Source organism: Anolis carolinensis, chromosome 4 (assembly GCF_035594765.1).
Source record: "Anolis carolinensis isolate JA03-04 chromosome 4, rAnoCar3.1.pri, whole genome shotgun sequence".
NCBI classification, from domain to species: domain Eukaryota; kingdom Metazoa; phylum Chordata; class Lepidosauria; order Squamata; family Dactyloidae; genus Anolis; species Anolis carolinensis.
In genome coordinates, this window is record NC_085844.1 from 40,472,419 (window position 1) to 40,499,371 (window position 26,953).

General features: G+C 41.2%; 1 protein-coding gene across 25 annotated transcripts in view; it reads left to right on the plus strand.

The window, feature by feature from the left end:
* Nucleotides 1-26,953, plus strand: part of eya1 (EYA transcriptional coactivator and phosphatase 1) — a 99,738-nt gene that overhangs the window by 46,426 nt on the left and 26,359 nt on the right. For all 25 annotated transcript variants that reach the window (XM_008108568.3, XM_062980260.1, XM_062980257.1 and 22 more), the window contains one exon: nucleotides 14,877-14,966. In XM_008108568.3, coding sequence (XP_008106775.3) covers nucleotides 14,877-14,966 — 90 coding nt within the window. The remainder of the gene's footprint in view (nucleotides 1-14,876; nucleotides 14,967-26,953) is intronic.

Genomic DNA, 26,953 nt, shown 5'->3' on the forward strand with positions numbered 1-26,953 from the left:
TGCAGAAATAAGATTACCAGCACAAGCCTATGTCTGTTTCCTAAGAAGTATATTTGTAAAGTGCACTGGAGCTCATTGTTTCCAGACCAAAAGAGTGAGAAAAGCAAATAAAAAAACATTTTTCTACTATTACATTCAAGGAAACGAACAAAACAAATTGTATCTGAACAGTCTGCTAACCAGGAAAACAGCCTTTGGCTTAACTGCGATTTGTCAATCCTTGCCTGACACGTGTGTTTAGGCTTACCAAATATTAATATATTTTAGACAAATATATTAAAATTGAGCCTGCAGGAGAAACAGGCTATAATATAAGAAAAGAGGGGTTGTGTAGGTTAGATGTAGAATCTGAGTGTCTGGACACAACATGGTGGCATCTGTAGCCTTCTGTCTCTTCTTGTTTACTGGTAGAATACCAGTTGGTTTGCAAAACTTGGGTTGCAGTTGTGGGTGCTACTGTCTCCTACTTAGGCATAGGGTTTTGAGAGTAGAGTTTGGAAAAAGCTCCTCGACCTTCAAAGATTGTGCAGAACAAGGAATTACAACAGATGTTGCTTGTTACCTGGCCACATGACAACTAACACCTGATGAAATTCCCATTTCTATGCAACCATTAAGGATACTGGTACCTTTTCCAGTTTTTGTTCTGGCAGTGATAGTACTTCTTATATTTTTATATTTTTCTCTCCACAAGGAGACTCAAAGTGGCTAATTATTTAGATATCATTCCTAGACTGTTTTCTCAACTAGACCTTCTCATGCTTCATCTTATCCATAGGACAATCAGATTAGTCTATTCTGGCTCCAAAAGATTTGTTTGCTTAGATCATAAAATCTACATGAATTGTGCAATTTGAAAAGATTGACGTAAGTGAGAATGATTGTTTCCTATATATTTAGGACTGCTTTGTGAATTATTCATTTATTAGGTCAACATTTGGGTGGTTTAAAAAATACTTTTGTTATTTGCAATAAATATTCTTTCATGTATAGTTATTCTATACATTTGGTGATTCTAGAGAAGAAATAAGGAAAGAAAATTGTACTGCTGAATGCTCTCAATGTAATTCTCTGGATTTACTTGAGTCTAATGCACCATTGAGTCTAATGCCCACCTCAATTTTCAAAACCCTGAAAAAAATGGCCATTGATGTTGCCTATCAAGAGCCAACACTGGACAACAGATTGAATAGGAAAATTATCCAGTTGATCAGTTTTCCTCCTACTTGTAGACTGCGTAGTACTACTCCTGGACAAATCCAACCTACAGCCCTGGTCTACACTAGCAGACAGCAAATGTCCAGGGGTTCAAGCAGCAATTCTTTCTATCCTAGTCTGAATATTCCAGGGGCCTTGTAGGCAGTCTCCAAGTTACAAATAAGATAGGTTCAGTAGGTTTGTTCTTAAGTCGAATTTGTAAGTCAGAACAGGTCTATTTTTAAGTGTAACTTCAGCCGTGTGTGTGTAAGCTTCAGACAGCGCCCCTATGGTGTTTGTTTTGCTGTCTGTGCCCCTTTTCAGAAGATTTCACCTTGCTTTCTGTCCCTGTGATACTTGAATTTTGAAAAAAAATGACTTGCTGTGGAAACAAGAGTTAATGATAAAGCCTCAGTGAAGAAACCTTTTTCCCATAACTCTTTCAGGAGTGAATTTCACTTCCTGTGGGTAGATTTTTCTCACTTCCTGTTGTCTCACCCCATTCTTAACTATGAGTCATTTGTAAGTTGGATGTTTGTAACTAGGGAACTGCCTGTATATGAAAAAAAATATGTTCTTCTACTCAGTATATTGTTTCCAAGTGATAGATAGGTAGGTAGTTAGTATATCTTTTATTCAGGACATTTAAAACTTTAGTCCTGTATGTAAAGTTAAGTATCATCTGTTAGAATTTTTCTTCCTTTAGTTTTGGTTTACTTCCATGGGTTTGAGTAGCTATGTAAATTTATCAACGTTTTTGTTTTGTTGGAGGCGATATAGAAATGTATCTCACTCCTCCTTTCATAAATAAATTTAAATGGCTGAAGACAATATATAAACATTGTTTTGTTTTGTTGTTCTTATTCCTATGGTGTTAAAACACTCTGAAAAATTATTGCCTGTTGAATAAATCCGCTGTATTTCTTATTTCTTTATTTATTCCTTTGAAAATCAAGTTTCCATCTTTATTACTTTACCAGATCATCTTATGTAGCAAAAATCACATGACACAAAGGCCACAGAGTGGAGTAATGGATTGAAAATATACCTCTGCATTGTATTTACTAACCACAATGGTAAATGTATTCTGACTTTTTATACCAGAAAGAAGCAACATGTTATGGTAATTAATGCAAAGCATTAATGTGGGTTGAAGAAGACTATTGCTTTTGTATTGGTGAGCTATAGTTAAATCATTGGGGGGGGGGGGTTAATCAGTGTCCTTGAAAGTATGGATACTTTCATGAAAGGGGTAATAATTTAGCAGCAGAATATATGTGAAAATGTTTGGTCCAATTCCAGTTATTTTTGCAACATTTTGTCTTGGCTAGCAAGTTGAGGGACCAACCTCTTCTGAGGATCTTGGAATCTATTTGTTTTTTTTATTTATAAAACACTTCTATCCCATCCTTTATCGCAGGACCTCAGGGCAGTGTACAATACAAAGAATTTAAAATGCATCCAGATTAAATAATTTGAATAAGAAAAATGTATTAAACATAACAAAAGTTAAAACAAACACTAAACCACATTTAAGCCTACAACAAGTTAAAACCATGTGCATGTACTTTGGAACAAATTAATACCTGAAGGCCATGTGTTGACGTATTGCAATGAAAAAAATCAACATTGCTGCCAGTCAGACTTTCAAGGTTATCAAGGTCATTCCATAATTGGGGTGCCACAGCCATCTTTCATTTTGTAGTGCCTCTCTCCTCCACCTCACACAGAGCACAAAGCATGGCATCTCTGGCAGATCTCAGTTCTCAACAATTATACGGTAGGAGAGATGTTCCAAAAAGTATTCAGATCCCAACCAATGTAGGGTTTTAAATATCATTACTGTGATGTCTTACTTAGCTTTTCTCTCCTCTGCTCATTTCCTGGTTTGGCTTTCCTTTGATGGACTGTTCCATTTGCACTAATTTAGGGGTGGAGCTTAAAACTCCCCTCCAGGCCTGGGTGAGTTGGTTCAGCCTTGCTGCCTCAGAGCTCATCTCAGAGATTTCCCTCCCTTCTTGGCATTCCATATCAGAGCTTCTTAGAGTTAGGTCAGATAATTGTCTGGGTTCTTTTTGGCCTGGCAAACCAAACAGGCCATCTATATCACGTACTTACTTCATAGTCTTTATAGCCTTTAGTTATTTACCCTATAGCCTTAAGTATTTACCAACAGCATAGCTAGAGCTTACCATATAGTTACTAAAGCTTTTAGTTCTGTATTTACCAACATAGCCCAAAGAAGAGTATTTACCTCAGAGCATAGTTAGAGCATATCATAGCTTATTGTATTTACCACATAGATATTATAGCCTTAGGTACTTACCTTATAGCTATTGTAATTCAAAGTACATACCTCATAGGTAAAGGTAAAGGTTTTCCCCTGACGTTAAGTCCAGTCGTGACCGACTCTGGGGGTTGGTGCTCATCTCCATTTCTAAGTAGACACCTCCAAGGTCATGTGGCCGGCATGACTGCATGGAGCGCCGTTACCTTCCCGCCGGAGCGGTACCTATTGATCTACTCAAATTGGCATGTTTTCGAACTGCTAGGTTGGCAGAAGCTGGAGCTAACAGCGGCCGCTCCCGCCGCTCCCAGGGTTTGAACCTGGGACCTTTCGGTCTCCAGCTCAGTGCTTTAACGCACTTCGCCACCGGGGTTCACATAATAATAATAATAATAATAATAATAATAATAATAATAATAATACTTTATTTATACCCCGCCACCATCTCCCCAACGGGGACTCGGGGCGGCTTACATGGGGCCATGCCCAGGACAATACAATATAGCAAAATATAAAAAACAACATATCAAAATACAATTAAACAATACAATAGATAATAATGTGCAGTACAACACAAAGTCAAGAAAGCAATATAACAACGGCGGGCCGCATGAACACTAAGTTAAAACTCGGGGTGAGAAAGGGATAAGAATAAAAACCTCGGGGGACAGGGACATTAGATAGTGAAAGTCTAGAGGATAAATGTTGGGGGGAGTAACCAGGAACAGTTACTCTCCGAAAGCAACTGCTGTTAGCTCCAGCTTCTGCCAACCTAGCAGTTCGAAAACATGCCAATGTGAGTAGCAGGCGCTTCATGCAGTCATGCCAATGGCCACATAACTCATAGTTATTATAATTTATACTTGCCTCATAGCCGAAAGTATTTTAATTTATAGCCTTGTGCACCAACCTTACAGCCATTTTAGTTGCGTATATACCTTACCTCAAAATCCTTATAGCCTTAAAGATATCACAGCCAATTTAGTTCAGAGTACATACCAGAAAGCCTATAGCATTTTACTATTATCGGTTCTGTATTTCATCATTATTAGTTTATATTTTATCTCTTATTAATTCAAATACAGCAAAGAGTTTATTTCCAATGTGATTGAGCTCTATCTACAAGCTTCATTTCTGTTATATTTTGGCTTATTATTCAATAATCCTGACTGAAGTTATGTGATGACTCATGGGCCATGTAGTCCCGTTCCTAGTGCTGTTGTGAATGATGAAGAGGAAAACTTGGGTTTTCCACCATTTCAGCCAGAAAAGGAACTATCCCAGCCAGAAATTGAGCCTTTGCACCTGCAGGAGGCTTGTCTTCCAGAAATCTGCCAAACAAGCCCTGAGTCGAGTTCTCCCCCTTTTTCGCGCCGTAATTATTATCTCCAGCAAAAAGGAGTGCAACAAGCTAATCGCAGGAGTTTGAGAATTGCAGCAAAGCATTCAGATGATTAAGCCTGCTGCCATGAGAAATTTTAGGGAGTCATACATCTGGACACAGAGATTGACTTTCGTTTCTGATTCCCCAGAGAAGTGTTCTCTGGTGGGAAAACGAGGCCTATTTAGGTTCCTTGCTCCCGAAGGAATCTTGCGGAGTCAATTCGTCAGCTACCGGAGCAGCGTGTGTGGACAGCTACTCCTGTTTTCAAGCCTTTGTTCCTGTTCCAAGCCTTCGTTCTCAGCCTTGTTTTCTCCCCGGATCTTGCCTTGTTTTCCGGACCTCGCCAAGTAATTACCACGGATCTTGTTCTTGCTCCTCGTTTCCTTGTTGCCTTGAATCAAGCTTTGTGTTCCAAGAATCAAGTTATTTCCTAGCCTTGCTCAAGTTCATGGACTAAAGGACCTTGTCATCTCCCCTCACTTGCTTGGCAAGTGAGTGTTTCGGTTATTGGATTTACAACTTTGGACCTTAATATTTCATATTGGACATTGCTTTTTTGGACTAATTTTGACCTTTCCTGAAAGGTCTACTTCTGGACTATTTCCTATACTTGTTTTTATTAACTTTATATATTTCCTTAATAAAGATATTAGATAGATTCTGGCCTCTGTGTATGGTTATTGGTGCTCTGCAGCCTGGGTCGTGACAGTTTGACTCCGCCACCCTAAGCACCAATTAACCTAGGCCAGAATGTCTACCGGAGCCGGACCGGGGGCCCAACCACTCAGTTACACCATCGACAAGGATGAAGTGGACCGCATCCGTGATAAGCTCAATGCGCAGGAGGGAGAAATAAGGGGATTGAAGGAACGCGGAATCCGTCTCCCGGCCCTGGCGCTGCCAACCAAGTTTACTGGAGAAGCTTCTAAGGTTCATGTTTTCCGTCGCCAATGCCAGGCTTATCTAGAGGCCCGTAATGCCGAGTTTCCCCAAGAAGACATCAAGGTGGCGTGGATCTACAGTCTCCTAGACGGGCCAGCGGCCAACTGGGCGACGGCACTGTTCGACCAAGACTCCCCACATCTAAGATCAGCGCAACAATTCTTGGATCACATTAAGGCGACTTGGGGGATTGAGGACAATTTGGAGGCAGCCGGCCACAAACTCCGGCGCCTCTCCCAAGGGGACAGACCCATGTCCCAGTACATAGCCGAGTTCCGAGTGCTGGCCCATAACACCGGATGGAACGATATAGCCCTCAGAGGACAATTTCGGGAGGGTCTCAACATCGAGATGCTGAGGGAAATCTCCAAGGTGGATCCTCCACACTCTCTTGAAGCACTCATTGATCAATGTTTACGAGCTGAAGTCATGATTGCCAACAGAAGACAATGGATCCGAGGCCAGAGCGGTAGGACCGGAGCGAGACCTCCCGCTCCCACCGGCGTCCAGCCGCGCCCAGTGTGGAGACCCCCGCCACCAGCCCCATACCCCAGAGGAAGCGAGGAGGTGCCGATGCAGTTGGGCAATGTGCGTCCCAGATTAGATGCCGCCGAGAAGGCCCGTCGCCAACGCCTAAATCTCTGTTGGTACTGCGGAAACGGGGGCCACTTTGCCAGAGAGTGTCCAGCCAAAGGGAAGCCCGCCGCTCGTCTGGCGGCGGCGTCCTCCACGGAGACGAAGACGTCTGAGGCGGCTGGCGCACAGCCGGCGGGGGAAGCCAGCGACCGGGCGTAGAGAGGCTCGCCAACCCGGTCAAAAAACCCACTCAAGAGCCGCCAACCGGGGTCCTATTTCTTCTAGTGGTCACCTTGTGGTCAGTAAAAAAAGGACCCGTCATGGTCCATGCCATGATAGACTCAGGAGCCACAAACAACTTCATTGACAGAGAGTATGCCGACTCTCTGGGATTACAATATCACGACTTCAAGAACGCCCGTGTGGTGCAAGCCATCGATGGCCGCCCCCTCAAGACAAGTCCAGTAAGCCAGTGGTCGGAACCCACCAGAATGTGGATAAGGGAACACATGGAAGAGATTTCCTTCTTTGTTACCGAGGTTCCCCACTTCCCTGTGATTTTGGGAATTCCATGGCTGACACTCCACGACCCAAGCATCTCCTGGTCCAACAGAGAACTGCAGTTTGCTTCAAAATATTGCCAAAACCATTGCCTTGTAGCCAAGGTATGCCATGCCACAGACGCTGAACCCATCATCACCTTGCCCAAGAAGTACTCAGAATATTGGGATGTATTCAATGAAAAAGAAGCCGAGAGACTACCCCCACATAGACCTTATGACTGTGCCATTGACTTGGTGGAGGGGGCCCCGATTCCGCGAGGACACTTCTACTCCCTGACTGAACCAGAGCAAGAAGCTCTCAGGGAGTTCTTAGAGACAAACCTCCGCAAGGGGTTTATCAGACCCTCTCAATCCCCAGCCGCTTCCCCAGTGATGTTTGTGAAAAAGAAGTCAGGGGACCTACGCTTGGTGGTGGACTATAGAGCATTGAACAATATCACTAAACGAAACCGGTATCCCCTGCCTTTGATCTCAGACCTCTTAGACCGGCTTCGAGGGGCTAAAGTTTACACCAAACTGGATCTTCGAGGAGCTTATAATCTAGTTCGCATCAGGGAAGGGGACGAGTGGAAGACTGCCTTCCAGACAAAATTCGGTTTATTCGAAACCCTGGTTATGAATTTCGGTTTATGTGGAGCTCCCGCAACGTTCCAGCATTTTGTCAACGATATCTTTCAGGATTATCTAGATCGGTTCCTGATTATCTACCTGGATGATTTTTTGGTGTTTTCTAGATCACAATCAGAACATGAGAATCACGTCAGAATGGTGTTACAACGATTGCGGGACCACGGACTTTATGCCAAGTTGGAAAAATGCGCTTTCGATCTACAAGAGGTAGATTTCCTGGGATATCGTGTCTCGCCACTAGGGCTCACCATGGACCCGGCAAAGGTCACAGCAGTATTGGAATGGCGGGCGCCAACCAACAAGAAAGAGGTGCAACGATTCTTGGGGTTCGCGAACTACTACCGCAAGTTCATTCCAGACTTTGCCCGCTGGTCTGACCCAATCACCAGCTGCATCCGTGGGAAACAGCCTTTCCGCTGGACAGATCAAGCAGAGAAAGGTTTCCAGCAACTAAAGAAATTATTCACGTCCCAGCCAATCCTTCAGCATCCAGATCCTGAAACCCCTTTTGTCGTGCAGGCAGACGCCTCCGATGTGGCGATTGGGGCTGTACTCCTACAACCAGTGGGAGATCATCTCCATCCTTGTGCCTTTTATTCCCGTCAATTGACTGCACCAGAGAGAAATTACACTATTTGGGAAAAAGAACTTTTGGCCATAAAGGCAGCCTTTGAAACTTGGAGACATTGGTTAGAAGGGGCCAAATATCCCATTGAAGTCCATACTGATCATCGGAATCTAGAGCATCTAAGAACTGCCCGCAAGCTAAATCAGAGGCAACAACGCTGGGCTTTATTCTTTGAACGTTTTAACTTCCAAATTCATTATGTAACCCCAGCCCAGACCAAGCAAGCAGATGCCCTGTCACGGAAACCGGAATACGCTGCAGGGCGCAAGGAGACCTTTGAGTCCCAGCTGCTACAACCCGAGAACTTTGCCACGCTCACAGTGGGAAACACCAAATCCACTCCCATTGAATCAACTCCCTCTACTCCAGGCCCCCTTTGTGCTCAGGAAATCAGGGCTAGTCAGCAAGCAGATGCTTGGGCACAAGACCAACTTCGCCAAGGGCTACGTTTTCCCTTTTCGCTCAAGGATGGGCTACTTTGCTATAGAAATCATGTTTACATCCCCCCAGGACCGGGCAGGGAAAAAGCACTTCGTCTGTGTCATGACTGCAAGCCAGCAGGGCATTTCGGACTATTCAAAACCATGCATTTGATCCTAAGAGACTTCTGGTGGCCCAAGATCCGCAAGGATGTGGAGAAATATGTCAACACCTGCCCAGTATGCCAGCGCTCCAAGACAAGAAGGGAAAGACCCTCAGGGCTTCTGCATCCCCTCCCTACCCCATCCCACCCATGGGAAATAATCTCTGCGGATTTTATCACTGATCTACCACCTTCCTGCGGATTCACCACGATCCTAGTGGTGGTGGACCTTTTTACCAAGTTAGCCCATTTCATTCCCTGTGATGGCCTTCCCACGGCCAAAGAGACTGCAGATCTATTCCTTCAACATGTTTTCAGATTACATGGATTGCCCAAGAGTTTGGTCACAGACCGTGGGTCCCAATTCACCTCTCGGTTCTGGAAAGCACTACAAAAACTATTGGGCATAGACTCTCGTTTATCTTCGGCTCACCATCCCCAAACGGATGGGCAAACTGAGCGCACCAATGCCACGTTGGAACAATACCTTCGCTGTTATGTGAACTACCAGCAGGACAATTGGGTTTCCCTGTTACCGCTGTCAGAGTTTGCCTACAACAATGGGGTCCAGGCTTCAACTAAAGAAACCCCGTTCTTTGCAAACTACGGCTTCCATCCACGTTTCTTTCCTCCTGTCATTGAAACCTCAGAAGTTCCCGCAGCAGAGGACTGGCTGCAGGAACTCACAGCGGTGCAACAACTTTTGCTCCAGCAACTGGACCAAGCCAAGGAGGACTATAAACGCCACGCTGACAAACATCGCCAGCCGGGCCCCGAAATCAAGGTAGGAGACCGGGTTCTTCTGTCCACTCGCTTTTTGCCCTCCCATCGCCCTTGCCGGAAATTAGATGCCCGTTTCATTGGGCCCTACCCAGTGGTGGCGCAACTTAACCCCGTGACTTTCAAACTCCAACTTCCGCGCTCTATGCGCATTCATCCAGTGTTTCATCGCTCTCTGCTCCTACCGGCGGAAGGTGTGCGCCCTGATGCAGACCGGCCGGCCCCCACTCCTGTTTTGGTGGATGGGGAGGAGGAATTCGAGGTTCAGGACATTTTGGATTCTCGCTTTCACCGCCGCCGCCTACAATATCTCATTGACTGGGTGGGTTTTGGCCCCGAGGAACGTTCTTGGGAAGACGCTTCCACAGTCCATGCCCCCGATTTAACCCGCCGCTTCCATCTGACCTATCCCGCCAAGCCGCGGCCTCGCGCCTCGGGGAGAGAGTCCCAGTTTGAGAGGGGGCTTGAGGAGGGGGATAGTGTGATGACTCATGGGCCATGTAGTCCCGTTCCTAGTGCTGTTGTGAATGATGAAGAGGAAAACTTGGGTTTTCCACCATTTCAGCCAGAAAAGGAACTATCCCAGCCAGAAATTGAGCCTTTGCACCTGCAGGAGCTTGTCTTCCAGACATCTGCCAAACAAGCCCTGAGTCGAGTTCTCCCCCTTTTTCGCGCCGTAATTATTATCTCCAGCAAAAAGGAGTGCAACAAGCTAATCGCAGGAGTTTGAGAATTTCAGCAAAGCATTCAGATGATTAAGCCTGCTGCCATGAGAAATTTTAGGGAGTCATACATCTGGACACAGAGATTGACTTTCGTTTCTGATTCCCCAGAGAAGTGTTCTCTGGTGGGAAAACGAGGCCTATTTAGGTTCCTTGCTCCCGAAGGAATCTTGCGGAGTCAATTCGTCAGCTACCGGAGCAGCGTGTGTGGACAGCTACTCCTGTTTTCAAGCCTTTGTTCCTGTTCCAAGCCTTCGTTCTCAGCCTTGTTTTCTCCCCGGATCTTGCCTTGTTTTCCGGACCTCGCCAAGTAATTACCATGGATCTTGTTCTTGCTCCTCGTTTCCTTGTTGCCTTGAATCAAGCTTTGTGTTCCAAGAATCAAGTTATTTCCTAGCCTTGCTCAAGTTCATGGACTAAAGGACCTTGTCATCTCCCCTCACTTGCTTGGCAAGTGAGTGTTTCGGTTATTGGATTTACAACTTTGGACCTTAATATTTCATATTGGACATTGCTTTTTTGGACTAATTTTGACCTTTCCTGAAAGGTCTACTTCTGGACTATTTCCTATACTTGTTTTTATTAACTTTATATATTTCCTTAATAAAGATATTAGATAGATTCTGGCCTCTGTGTATGGTTATTGGTGCTCTGCAGCCTGGGTCGTGACAAGTTAACACTGCTTTTGTTCAATAAACATATTCTTGGTTATCTTTTTTCAGTTTCAAGAGTGTTTGCTTTAAAGAGTTTAAAGTGCATCATAGGGTAAACAGATTGCCGCTGAGTAGCCAGACATATAGTTACCTTTTCCCTCAGTGTGCCTTCACAATTACTTCAGACTAGAAGTGAATTAGATGTCATTTCCCTACCCTAAAGAACAGTTACAGCAGGGGTCCTCAAATTTTTAAAGCCAAGGGCTGGTTCTGTGTCCAACTCTGGGCACTACAGTTCAAAAGAGATATTGACAAGCTAGAAGGTGTCCAAAGGAGGGCAACTAAAATTATCAAAGGTCTGGAGACCATGCTCCATGAAGAGCATCTTAAAGAACTGGGGTATGTTTAGCCTGCAGAAAAGAAGGTTGAGAGGAGACATAATGGCTATGTGTAAATACGTGAAAGGTTCATAAGGAAGAGGGAGCAGGCTTGTTTTCTGTTGTCCTTGAAACTAGGACTCGGAGCAATGGGTTGAAATTACAGGAAAGGAGATTCCACCTGAACATTAGGAAGAACTCTCCGACTGTAAGAGCTATTCATCAGTGGAACTCTATGTCTCTGAGTGTGCTGGAAGCTCCTTCCTTGGAACTTTTTAAACAGAGGCTGGATGCCCATCTGCCAGGGGTACTTTGATTGTGCTTTTCCTGCATGGCAGAGGGTTGGACTAGATGGTCCACATGGTCTCTTCCAAGAATATTATTCTGTGATTCTATGATTCTATTTGTAGTGCAAAAAAAATGAAAGAATACAATATTAAAAATGCAAAACAATTCTAACCAACATTTCCTTGCCTTTCTAGTTAGCAATAGCAACCCTATGTCCAAATTAGATTTTACGGTCTTTGTTATCTTCAGTCCCAAAGCAACTATTCCTGTTCCTTCTGCGTGCTCTCTCTTTCTCTCTCTCTCTAGATATATATAGAGTCTCACTTATCCAACGTTCTGGATTATCCAACGCATTTTTGTAGTCAATGTTTTCAATACATCATGATATTTTGGTGCTAAATTCATAAATACAGTAATTACTACATAGCATTACTGCGTATTGAACTACTTTTTCTGTCAAATTTGTTGTAAAACATGTTTTGGTGCTTAATTTGTAAAATCATAACCTAATTTGATGTTTAATAGGCTTTCCCTTAATCCCTCCTTATTATCCAACATATTCGCTTGACCTGAAAGCTGCCAGGTTCGAATCCCACCTGGGGAGAGTGTGGATGAGCTCCCTCTATCAGCTCCAGCTCCATGCGGGGACATGAGAGAAGCCTCCCACAAGGATGGTAAAAACATAAAAAAAAACATCCAGGCGTCCCCTGAGCAACGTCCTTGCAGACGGCCAATTCTCTCACTCCAGAAGCAACTCCGGTTGCTCCTGACACGAAAAAAACCCCCCAAAAAACATATTCGCTCATCCAACATTCTGCCAGCCCATTTATGTTGGATAAGTGAGACTCTACTGTATATATAAAGTATAAAGCATATTCAACATAATAGAAACATATACAACATACAATGGATTTCTGGATAATATCCAGTTTGGTCAAAAGAGTAATCTTCAAGCCTACAAAATATTTACAGCAACTACAAGAGAGCCCCGGTTAACAGAAGCTCTGTATTATCCGAGGCGCTGCCGGGGTGCCCTTCCCTCTCTTTCTTGAGAGAAGGAGAGGGAGGAGCAAGCGCCCCGCCTCTTCCTCTCCTTCTCTCGTGCAAATGGAGCTTGAGAAAAGTAGAGGGAGAAGGACGAGGAAGCGTCCCGGAAGCAGCCTGTGATCGCTGCTGCAGCAGTGCTCGTGGTCTGCTTCCCTGGTCCGAGCCCTTGCCCTTTGGGAAGCAGCCCATGAGCGCTGCTAGGCAGCAGCGCTTGTGGGCTCCTTCCAAGGAGCAAGGGCTCGCCGAGGGATGTCTCCCCGCATCTCCCTCGGCCAGGCCCTTGCTGGAGGAAAGAGTTTTCTTCAGCAATGGCCTGGCCGAGGAAAACTCGTGGCACGCTCCTCATTTCTTAGAGGGACAGGAGCGTGCCACGGATCTCCCTCGGCCAGGCCCTTTCCGGAGGAAACTTTTTCCTCCGGCAAGGGCCTGGCTGAGGGAGATCCAGGGAGATGTCCCTCAGCGAGCCCTTGCCCTATCTGAGCCGTTCGGTTATCCAAGATCGGGCCTACCCGTTTATTTTGGATAACCAGGGCTCTACTGTAGTTCAGAGAGAGCAAGCAATTGTCTCAAGGATACATAAATTTCCCCATATGGTTTAAGAGGAGCAATACTGTCACAAGTAAAGCTGTTACACAAGTAGCATAATGCTAAAAAAAACAAAAATGCATATACTGTAAGCAACATCATATCTAATAATAAAACATCTGCAAAATAAAAAGGTCTGAGTATTGGCAAATATTCTGTTTTCTGTACTTGTATATTCTTTATGTTTTGAATATGTTACTGTATACAATCCCACTTGTTTGAACCTCTGAGTCATCTCTATTCTGATTCCTCAACAGTAACGAACCCCTGCTACAACCATATTTCTACAAGGGAAAATCTAAATATTATGAAAGGCCCATAGCTACAGACATGATGCCAGATTTGACTTAGGTCAAATTAGGATCATGATTTGTGGACCATCTTGTAGTCATGTTTGGTTCACAACATGACTAGTTTTCAAAAATATTATTCTTGCCTATATTTCTGGTTCCATGCCTATGCTCATCAGTATAATTCTTTCCTGGCCACATTGGAACTTAGTAAAATGTTTTTGATAGCTTTTATGGAAGTTTTAAGAAATAGTAAATGCCAGCCCCCACCAGCCTGGTGCTTCCAGATGTGTTGGGATATGTTCTGCCCATCTGTTCAGGATGGTCTTTTCTTACCACTAATTCAAGTCATTCCTACCGTTGTTTAACAGTTTTGTTTTCTTGGTATAACAAAATTTATTTTGGCACCTGACAACCTTCAATTAGAGTTTGCAATATAGTTCAATTGGAATTTGTGCTTCTATAGAAGAGGTGGAAATTATGTAGCTTTCCAGATGTCGATGTGCTTCAGCTGTCAGCATACTTTAACATTGATTGTACTGCTAGGTTTTCTGCAATTGGTTGTCTATTAATATATGAAAAGATGTATGATTCCCACTCCTATTATGCTTAACAATTCAATTTGTTTCTAGATCCTTTATTGTGATTTTTATTAGAAAGTCACCTAATGTAATTATTTCTGAAGATATGTAGTTTTCTCTACATTTACGGGGTTCACTTTGCTGTATTTATTATTTGTGGATTTGATTAAAATGTTTTCTTTAGGAAACTCTAGGTTGTCCAGCACTATAGTGAACCTCCAACAGAAATTGGCCATAAAGGTGCAATGGAGGCCCTAGAGATTTCTATACAGAATACTTCCTTGGGCATTCTTAGGCCCTCCAAATTGATTCACAGGAACATTTAGAGGAGTGGTTCTCAATCTGTGGGTCCCCAGGTGTTTTGGCCTACAACTCCCAGGAAACCCAGTCAGTTTACCAGCTGTTGCAAACCGCAGTTTTTCAAGTCACTCCTGATATGAGAAAAAACCAGCTGTTAGGATTTCTGAGAGTTGAAGGCCAAAACATTTGGGGAGCCACAGGTTGAGAACCACTGATCTAGAGACTCCTAGAGAGGTGTTTCTCAGGTAATAAAAACAGTGGGGTTTTTTATTCACAGTTTTCCCACTTTCGTTGGGGTCCTGCACCCCTAACACAGCAAATGTGAAGGGCTGACTATATAAAAATTACATAAACTAGCTCCAACATTGATCATATTTTAGTTAGAGACAAAATGTTTTCAATGCAGAACTCAGACCTTTATCTTACTGACTATAATTTCTGTTTCCATTTCCCCCCTTTGGAGGATCCACCTACTTCTGTTTCACTGGGGCTGAGAATGGAGGAGATGATTTTCAACTTGGCAGACACACATCTATTCTTCAATGATTTAGAAGTAAGTAATTATTGTTTTAACAAGGCATAGAATTTATTCAGTGTTAGTTGATATCAAGTTTTCAATTCTGAGGCTAACAGATGGCTTTCAGAAGGACTCTTGTGGACAGGGAAAAGCAGGCTGAGGACCCATTGAATGTTGTGGAATTGTTTGTTGTTGCCATCATTAGAACATTAGTTCTAATCTTGCTCCAATCCATCACCAACAAACCTGTGGATAGATTGATGGATATGGATATGCTAGAAATAGGGCTTTGCCAAATCCTGTTATGAGGAGGGGCTTGAGATAAATGGAGCACCTAGTCTTTGGGTGTTGATCTCTATCGCAAAGCACTCCTTTCCTGCATTATCCAAAAGTGTCTTTGTTGCCCTTTCTCTTTAATGGCCCACTTTAATGCTAAACAGGAATTCCTACTTATTTGTAGTATCAAAGTGAGGCAAACTGAGATTTATGTCTCATTACATAATGATTCACTGGCATAGAATCTCTCCATCCCTTAAGACAGTCCTCAAATAGGCTATTGCTTTACATGTGCTATATGAATAAATATACTCAAAGAAATATCAATTATCATTTGTTAAACCCAATTCTTTAATTCTGTTTTAAACTCACACAGCCTACCCAGCTGTTGAATGTCTTCCAGCAGGTCATTCCACAGTTTGGGGTGGCCCAAAAGTCCCCCAGAAGACCTGAACATATGGGGCAGATTATACAGGATAAGACGATCCCAGAGATCCAGTAGTGCACACAACTGTTGTGCATCTTCTGTGTATTGTATTTTGCTGTCAAAAACTGTGAACTATTCATTTATTTACAATTAGTTTTAGCAAGAGTAATTGTGATTTCTTTTCATACAATATGCTAGATTTACACTTAGGCTGTATCTACACCATAGAATTAAAGCAGTTCGACACCACATTAACTCACATGACTCAATGCTATGGAATCCTGGGAGTTGGAGTTTGGCAAGACACTATCACTCTTTGGTAGAGAAGGTTAAGACTTTTATAACCCCCCCCCCCCCCCCGATTCCATACCACTGAGTCATGGCAGTTAAAGTGGTGTCAAACTGCATTAATTCTAGAGTGTGGATGCTCCCTGAATAATGAAATGTGAGTAGGAAACTCATTGAATACAACGGTAACAACTTCTGTAGTCTGGATGGTCAAAATACTACTCATATTCCTCTATATTCAAAGGTGCCCAGCTCCCAATCACTATTTTGATCTTTCAAAAAGGTCCTCGCAAAGCTGAGAAAGAAAAGAATAAGTAGTCAGTTTTGCAATATGAATCAATCATTCACAGACACACAGAAGCAAAACTCCTCTCAGTGTGTATATACTTTGGTGCTTATACATATGAGAATTCCTCTTCTAAACTGTCTCTGGCTTATGAAGAGCCGTTTCTAGCTGCCTCTTTCATCTTATAGCGGAGCAGGCAATTTCTGTTGATATTTTCATAAAAAGAAATATATATCACCAGTCAAGTTATGCTCCCATCATAACAAAGACAGCTGTTTATTTAAAATTGAACCATTAAACAAGCTTGCGGCAGGACTGCCAACAGACATTAATCATCACATTGTTGTTTTGTTAGAATTTATAAATGTATGTTATTCCAGACAGGCAAAAGAATCCAAAAGATTCAAATACAAGTTTTGCTGATCAAAGTTAATTGGCAGCAATTGGCCTTTAAATATTTCCTGATGTTTCCTTTTCTCAAAAATCAAGCAAAATACACCTTATTTAATAGATGAGCCAATATCATTTGAAAAATGCTGGTGTGTGACAAACCTTAAATGTGGTTTCTCAAACATCTGTCCTATATTTTGATTTCTTTTCATCTGCAAAGAAAACTACTCACAGATGAATTGGCAACTTAAGAATGTAATAAAATTATTTAAATGTGCGTTATTTTTCCTCCTTTCCTTGGCCAAGTATTTATTATTTCACATTTAAAATACAAGATTTCATATATTTGCAAGTGTTTTCAATAAGGCAACCTAATGTTAAAGGCATTTATTGTTTTGATACAAGTAATGACTTTACTGGAGGACATGCCTTGGATTCTTATTCAGTCAAAAAACAACAAGGAGCTGTATTTTTAAGGCTGTTCTTGTTTTCTCTTATTTAATTTATTTCAAAGTATAAAATAATTATTTCACATTGATCCTATGTCCAATATTCATAGTATTTTCATTTGTTGTATCTAATCATAAATATACATATATACACAGGTAAAATTTTCTAATGGCATGAAATTGAAACTAATCCTAATGGAACTTGATGGTGATTTAACAAACCATTGCAATCAAGGCTGACCCATGATATTTTGCTGGTATGTCTTTGCATAGCAGCAAATGGCACTCCTCTACTCATCCAAGTCAAACTGCATACTACTCAAAGGCAGGCAAGTTATTTTGCCACAGAAGGGAGAAAATTTCGCAAGTGTCTCTCCTTTTCTGTGGTAATAAAAATGGAGTTGTAATAATGGAGTGGTAATAAAAATGGAGTTGTTCTTTCATGAGATCTGAAATATGCCAACTGTGGTAGCTGCTCATTTTTACAAATGGTAGGGTTGACCCCGAATATAGTTTGCCTTCCACATTTGTGGGTAAGTTGACTATAGAGTCATGCTGGAGGGCAAGATTTAATTAGATTTCTCTTAAAGAATTTAAAAAATCCTTTACCTCAAGCTAGAGCAGTGGTTCCCACTCTTTTTTTGAACGGGGCCCACTTGACCAGGGACCACTTTGACCAGGGACCGCTTAACCGGGGACCACTCTCCAACATTAGTACCAAAAGGGTTATGAACTGGTTTTTGTTCAATTTTAGATTCAATTTGATTATTTGGGGTGCTGATTCAGAAAATTGCATTGGATAGACCACATCAACTCTAGTTTCTGATACACAACATATGCCATCCAGTAGTCGCCATCTGCTCACCCACAAAAAACCATGTTTAATAATCTAGAGTTGATGTGGTCTATCCAGTGCAATGGTCAGCTCTGCAGAAAGGAGTGGAAATAAAATTAATAAAATAAAATAAATAAATAGGAAGTAGGTTCGCGGACCAGATTTTCATTCTCGCAGCCCACTGCTGGGCTGCGGCCCACATGTTGAGAACCACTGAGCTAGAGGAGTAGTCACCAATCTGGACTGCTTTAGAAGGGCATTAGACACATTCCTGGAGGACAGAATTTTTATGGAGACAATATGCCTTTGTCTATGACACGATGGGAAACCTTCACAGGAGAGCTCTATTCTGCTCAGGTCCGAATCCCACCCATCCCATAAACAACTGGCTGTCCACTGTAAGGACACAATCCTAGCCAAACATTGCTTTGCAATGCAGTAGATGTTTGCTCTGCAATATATTATAGAGAAAATAACTTCCTTTTTTTTCTTTTGAGAACATAAGGGAAATATTCCTGTTGCACTCTGTTACCTTTCTACATAATAGATTTCTGGGAAAAACGTTGTTACTGCTAGTATTATAACTTGCTGAACAGCTAAAGTGACAGTTTTTGAGAAATGTTCAGCTCTGATGAAAAGCGAATGCAAATATTTTGAGTGTGAAAACGTATTTTACTGCCTACAGGATTACCTGTGTTTCCTGCTTCTTAGTGAGTTATGATAACACCTTTTATGGAGAGTATTTCAGCACATCTGGTCTCAGGCAAAACCAGGAAGTGCAGAGGATGAAAAATATATAGAACAATGGTCAAGAAGTTATCTGAGCCATTCCAGCCTTTTAAGCCGGGTTCCACCCCCCACCCCCCTCTGCATTGAGTTCTAAAGAAAGCTTTGAGGCAGTTTTGATTTAATCACCACTAGATGAGACTTCCTTGGTTCAGCATAGTGAATTTGACTCTGTTTTCTCCCTCCTCTTTGCCATCCACTGTTCTGCTCTGGAAGACTGACTGGTGGGAAGGTCATGTTAGTTTCTTATAGATCATAGTGGACGCAGAGAAACTATGAATAAAATACTGTGGCTGCTCTGATGTTTTCAGCATCAACTTATTCGGCTGACTGGAAGCACTTAATTATACATGGACTGGCAATACAATATATCTGACCTTTTGGATTTTTTAGCTGTGTAGATGCAGTATCAATCCATATACATCACAGTTGGTTTTGGCTGGAACTTCACTGTCTGTATTGGGCAATTTTGGTTTTGGAATGACCTGACCTGAAATGCTATCTTGCTTATTGAATCTTCACAACTACCAGTGTTTTCATCCTTTCCTTCACATACCATATTGTAAACCTTGTTTTTATCCTAAGGAAACTTCACAGATGCTGTGCTATGTTATCTGAGGGTTTGCGAAAATAGCATTTAGGATTTTAAAAGGCCGACAGTATTGATACTTATACAGTACAGTAACAGTATATGGCTGCAAACAGTTGTTTTGTTAATTTGAAAGTTTCTCTTTCACAATAATGTACCTCTGGAATAAACAGTGGGATCATGGTGCATTAACAGTGCACAGTATTCAATTGTTTCACAGAAAGGGTGTGTTACCTATATCCTAGGCTTTCGATATTACATCTGATAGAGCAGATGTGTAGAATCACTTTGCAGCAGCTGGACATGTTCTGAGTGCAGCTGTTGAGTAGAAGAGATCATGTCTATAAAGCACAAATACCTACCCTAGTTTGCATGTTATCTCTGTATTCTATCCCTTTTTGTCATTTTTTGAAATTTCTTTGTTCTAAATACTTGACTGTTTAGTGACATATATCAATGTAATCCTGTACTCCACTTCATCTGAACTTCTGATTATCTGACTGCCACCAAACAAATAATTGCCATATTTATTTGAATGCAAATCCAATTGTTTTCACTGGGATTTATTTTCAGCAAAATATGGTTAGAATTGCAACCTAACCAACCTTAGATTAAATTGTACAGTAGTGCTGTTCATGCTACTACTTTGCAAGTAGCCCATTGTGGATACTGTTTTACACTAGTAGAATATGGAACAGATCCATCTGCTATATATATATATATATATATATATATATATATATATATATATGAATAAATTAGTAAGGACTGTTGACCATTGAACAAGTGATGACAGATAATAGAATCATAGAGTTGGAAGAGACCACATGCGCCATCTAGTCCAACTCCCTGCCATGCAGGGAAAGCACAGTCAAAGCACCCCCAACAGATGGCCATCCAGTCTCTGTTTAAAAGCCTCCAAAGAAGGAGCTTCCACTACACAAAGGAGTTCCACTGCTGAACAGCTCTTATGGTTAGGAATACAGTAGAGTCTCACTTATCCAACACTCGCTTATCCAACGTTCTGGATTATCCAACGCATTTTTGTAGTCAATGTTTTCAATACATCATGATATTTTGGTGCTAAATTCATAAATACAGTAATTACTACATAGCATTACTGCGTATTGAACTACTTTTTCTGCCCAATTTGTTGTCTAACATGATGTTTTGGTGCTTAATTTGTAAAATCATAACCTAATTTGATGTTTAATAGGCTTTTCCTTAATGCCTCCTTATTATCCAACATATTTGCTTATCCAACATTCTGCTGGCCCATTTATGTTGGATAAGTGAGACTCTACTGTATTTGCCTTCCCAACCATGCAGTATGATTTACTCACTGCTGTCAGAGCTTATGGGATCCAGCCACTTTGACCATGAACTAAGTTCCAAGTTTTTCAAGTCAGTTGCTCCAGAGTGTTGTCTCCGATTCTGCAGAGCTTAGAAAACTGCCAGGCTTTTTTGGGAACTTTGAGCAATTAAATGGATTGTACAGTGTCTAGAGCACTGTGGCTAGAGTATGAGTGTGACCAAAACCATGACCATACAAGAGTACATCATTATGCCTACCATAAACAGTGGTGGCAGCAAAGAAAGACTACCTCTTTGGCACTCTTGCATTCTCAATGAATTGCCTGACAGATTTCTTCTTTGTTATGATTGAACTGATATGCTCTAATCCAAGAGGACAGAATTGTTTGTATCCATACAGAACTTGATTGTGCATTAGTCAATCAGTCAATCAATCCACATACGTTGTGGGCCTAAAAAAATATTTAGAGCACCATCAGGTCCCTGGAAGCAGTTTCAATTATTGTAGTCTGAGGATGTGGACAGAGTGATTCTTGACCACTTTTCACTGATCATTTCCCACTTATTCTAGCAGATATAGGTTGACTGGGAGAATTTAGATCAGGCATGGGCAAATTTAGGCTACTGGCTGTTAGGAATTCTGGGAGTTGGAGTCCAAAACACTCTGAGGGCCAAAATTTGCCCATGTCTGCTCTGTGGAGTGGTAGATTTTGGTTAGTTTTGTTGAAGGATGTACTAGCGCATCCTCTTTAGGACATGGTGTTGCAAGTAGTCCTGAGTGATTATTGAATTATAGTGTTCTCAGACCTGACCAAGTACAGGATCAGCCTTGGTTGCTCTAGCTTATGACTTTTGCAGTGAGAAAGATGAGGGGAACGCTACCCTGTTTATTTTCAATTACCCTTTGATAACTTTTGGTATATTGAGCATGATATCTTTCTGAAATACCCTGGTGGAATGAGTGTAGGAGGCACTTCTTTATAATGGTCCCATTTCTACTTTCAGGATTAGTATTGGAGAGTAATGCTGGGAAACCTCAGCTACATAGCAATTACACTGTAGGGTTCTGCAAGGTTCCTTTTTAACTCCCATGGTATTTATCAATAATGTGAAGCAACTGCGAGCTGACATCTGGAGATTCAGAGCATGGTATTATTGAAATGCAAAGAAATTTCTTTATTCTATTGGAATCAGGAGAGGCTCTGGAAGTGCAGGGCTGGATCCTAGAAGCAGAGATAATTATGGGAGCCAGTAAACTGAAGTTAAAACCTGAAAAGGTATAGAATCTCTGAATAGGTGGGTAATAGGCAATGTCTGAGAACAAGGTAATGTGGCCTACTTTGGATGGTGTATCATTCAATAACAGAACAAGAATGAACTTTTGGAGTTGACATCTTGATTTAAAGCTGACATTGGAAGGCTAGGTGCCTTGATGGCAGTTCCATTAGATTAGTACAGTAAACTAATACATTTATATCCTCAATGGCTGTTATCATGATAATCTAGCCATAGCAATTGGTATTCTCGGTAATACAGTATTCCAGATCATCTATTAAAAAGTACTTTAAATGTACCTCAGTGGACAAGTACCAAATTCTGCGGTTTTGGTGGGTTTTATTTACTTCCATTCTTAACTTATGTGAGATTCTTATAACAAAATTCACTTCCTGCCTTAACATTTGTCCTACTATTCCTCATTCTCAGAATCCTGTTACAATTCATCAACAGTATTCTTAAACTATTACCTAGCGCTGACTCGAGTAATATCATAAATTTCCCATCCTGGAAATAATGTTTTAACACACACAAAATAAGACCATCAAAAGTGGTACACCATAATCATAGCAGCTTGTTCAGAAAAATAGAGGTTGGTCTGGATTTCGTTGTTGTCAAAGAAAACTGTTAGTATGGATGGTCAAACATAGAAGCGCTTTTGGTTATGAAGATTACGTGTTGAAAACTCAGAGTGAATAATGGATAATAATGTCTTTCAACTGCCTGGATTATAGAATTGCCATAGGATTATAATTTCTCAAATCATTAAATAATTAAAGTGTAAGATATGTTATATTAAATTTATACTGCCAGTTCAACAATGTATTTCAAGATCATCATTATGACCTCCCTTTATATCTTTACATTTTATTTTTATTATCTTCCAGCAATAAAAAAGTCTATTGTTGGAATAGAGTTCTTCACTGTAAGATTACACTATGTATGAAAAATTGTTTACTACATTGTCTCAACAAGAACAACAGATATGAGCAAACTATTATATAAGCTATAGCAACCATAAGCTGTTGCTGCTGACTAATCTTTGTTTTTTAAAAGAAACAAATTCAAATATTTTATAGATATAATTAAGAGAAAAAATGAAAGTAAAAAGTCACAAAATTCAAGACCTTTTTCCAAATTTTTAAATTAAACATTTATTAGGAGAGTGGGGCACAGGGGGACAAGGGAAGGGAAAGGAAAAGATTGTGTGTAATAGATTAGTTATTGATTAGTTGCATCTTTACAAATGTCTAATATATTACAAGAAGAAAACAATTCAAGACTTGGTCCAAAGAATTTGTGATGAAAAAAAGCTTTAAAACAATAATAACACACAACCTTCCACTTTTGAAAAGATTGCAGCCCTAGTTAAATTAGACTTTGTCTAGGATACAAATATGTGAGACCACATAATAAACTAGGCTGGGATGGGAAAAATGGATTCAGTCACTTTAAAAATATAAAAATCACCAGTTACTCAAAAATGTTTCAGGGCTTGGATCAATCTAGTGTATAATCCCAGAAATATGACATAAACAAACAAACAAAATGCAATAACAAAAAACCCACCCTGAGATAATGAAGTATCTACAGTAAAATGTCTACACATTTAGCTCTATCTGATTTTGCTTTCATGAAGCATTTTGAGTCCTTGATGATGATGATGATGATGATGATATCACACACATAATTACTTTTTATTACAGAATGACCATGTCATGCCATAGGTAAGAAGGCAGAATCTCTGAGTGTGAAGCTTGCAATAGCAGCCTAGAGTGAACAGTGCAAACTTGCAGAACAGGTAGAAATTAGAAAGAGGAATGTCAAAGTGCACTGTGCCTTTGTTGGGATTGTTGCAACAAGATTGGTGACGTCCTGAAAGTGGAACTTCCACCCCCTTGGGTATTACTGACAGCATCCTTACTGTTTTATTACACAGCTTTCAAAAGACTGCTCAACCCTGACTTTTGTCCTTGTTCTTCTGTTTGAGGGTTGCAGTCCAAGGCAAATATATGGATATGCTCAGAAATAATTGCTATTCTGTAGCTTGTAGCTATGTTGGCTTGTATCCAACAATGTCCTTTTGCTAGCAGAATAGATGCTAAGGGAATAGTTTTCTCTTCCTTGTGCAACAATGCCTGCCCCTACCCTTGATTGCACTCTTTTGAGTATATTTAAGGGCATGAAGAAGGTACAGAGCAGTTGCCAAAAAATCAGATTTATTCCTTAATAATAATAAAACTTTATTTATACCCCACCACCATCTCCCCATGGGGACTCGGGGCGGCTCACAATGTTACAAAAGTAACAACGCAAATACATAAACAATTCACACAGTTTAAAACACAAGAAGATGATAAAACAGAGGTTAAAACAAAGGTTTATACAACAGTAATAATATCAATAGTAATAATATCAAACAACCACCAATGCAATTCAGTCAACTTCAAAGGTGGAGGGGACTATAGCAGCAATATAAGATAAAATCATTAGATTAAAATATCCCAATGAAAGGAACCTAATAACATTTAGGATAGAATTATAATGAGGCTGGTCATCCAATAGCTGTCTCTCCAAAGGCCAGCCCAAACACCCAGGTTTTCAATTGTTTCTTAAAGGATGGTAGGGAGGGCGCCAACCTAATCTCCCTGGTAAGGGAGTTCCAGAGCCGAGGGGCCACGGCCGAGAAGGCCCTCTCTCTCGTCCCCACCAAACGTAACTGTGAGGAAGGCGGAAGCGAGAGGAAGGCCTCCCCGGAAGATCTCAGAGAGCGCGTAGGTTCATAGGGGACGATGCGGTCACGAAGATAGGCAGGTCCTGAACCGTTTAGAGCTTTATAGGTAATAACCTGCACCTTGAATTGGGCCCGGAATATTATCGGCAGCCAGTGAAGCTGCTTGAACAGGGGGGTTGACTGCTCACTAATAGAACTGCATACAACAAAACTGACTCCTTCCAGATAATTACTTCTTTGTAGTTCCTTCCCCATTTCGTAACACTCTGCACTTTGCCTGGGATCTACGATTTAGTCTCCTGTTTTTAACACTGTATCCTGCTTGTTGTTTTTAATGATTGTTTTTATTGATGTTGATGTTTTTTACTGGGATAATTGTTTTATTGCTTTGTTATAGTTATTTGTTTGTTTTATTGGGCCAGGCCCCATGTAAGCCGCCCCGTGTCCCTTCGGGGAGATGGGGCGGGGTATAAAAATAAAGTTATTATTATTATTATTATTATTATTATTATTATTATTATTATTATTATTATTGTTAGTTAAATTGCATCCAACTATGTTACTTATTATTTGGCATCCTTTTGAACTTAATCTGAAGCTTCCTGTCAGAAATATATGAGATAATCATAATGACAATTGGTGTAAACTTACACAGGTTTACTTCAAAGTTGGTCCTTTTTATTCAGTGGGGCTTGTTCCTAAGGTGCAATATCTTGGGTTTAGAAAATGTAATTTTGCTTTAGTGGGAAAACTCTGTAAACGTGTAACATTAATCCAGATTTCAAAGGTACCTGGAAATAATTTTATCCAAAGGAGGTTATGACATCACTTAGTATCCAAGATATTTTACCATTCATTAGACTGAAGGCGTCCATCCAAGGAATTTAGTAGCTTTATGGCAGTTCAACAACTTTATTGAATATTCCCTACTGGCAAAACCACCTCTGAGCATTCCTTGCCCTATAAAAACCCTACGAAAATTAATAAGGTCACCATGTCAGAAGGCACCGTGAAGGCACACAAACCTTCGAAGCCAGGCAACTATTTTTTTCCTTCTCTAGGATACTTTAGAAAACTATGTTCTCAGCTAAATGAAAGAATAAAAAGTTACATGCTCTCCATACCTGAAATTGTTGCAAGGATAGCATTGGAGAAGGAGCATAATATTCCTACCAGCTGTAGTTTGACATCTGCTGGAAAAATAATACTAGTAGTAAGAGTAGTGATGATGATGATGATGATGATGATAATAATAATAATAGTAGTAGTAGTAGTAGTAGTAGTAGTAATGTATTACTTGTTCCCTTTCTCTGGTGTTGTCCTCATTGTTAAACCAGTTGTATATCACTTTCTGTTTGAGCTTAGAATGCTCAGAAAACATGTGTATCATGTTATTGAAGACACTAGACATCTGGGCTGGAAACTCCACCAGGGCTTTGCAATCCCACCACCGAAATAAGAGACCAGGCAACAGTGTGAATTGAAATAGGGACAACTTTTATTTAAAATGTTACCTGAATTAACTTTTTGTGACTTGGAACATATAACTAAAGGAGTATAAACCTGGTGTGTGTTTTAATCCGAGGTAGTGACACCAACTCATCTACCCTTCAGCTAAGCTGGACAAAACACCTGGGTCCCTGGATATGATCAACTTTAACGTCTCCAGGGTGACTGCTCAGGAAAACATACAAATAATTCTGCCCCAAGCCCAAAGGATTTTATGGAGCCAGAACTCTCCCCGTTTCAAGGCTATTTCCATTTGCCCTCACCTGGTTATGTAAACACAAGTGAGAATTTCCATTCCTGGCCCACATCACAAAGGGATGCCTTAAGTGTACACCAATGTAAAGCTATGGCTGCTTTCAGCAGGATGATCTATTTTTAAAAACCCACTTCCAAATTGCCTTTGTAAACAGTATAGGGTAGGCAACCCCCCCCCCCCTAGAATACTAGGGGGGAATTCCTACCCTATCCAAGTCAAATATTCTACTGTTAATGGACGGGAAGGCGAGTCAGTGAAAGGCTCAAAGTAAACTAAGAGGGGCAAGCTGTTCCCTAAGGCAGCCCTGCCCCCTTGGAAATAGTTCCGGCAGACTATTTCCAAGAGGGCTGGTCTCCCTCGGTGGGGTTGGCAACAATCTTCCCTATGCTGGCTGTGCCGGCTTGGGAATCAAAATATCCCAGTTCCAGTGAGCATTATCCTGCACTGGATTGACTCCAATTAACCCACACTCCCCTGTTTGAATTCAAACTGAAATTGATATTGAAGGCCACACAGTCCCCCCCTTCCCTGAAACTAACTTGATACAAACTAGAAATTCTGGAACAATATGATTCTGTGGGCCCTTCCACACAGCCATATAACCCCAAA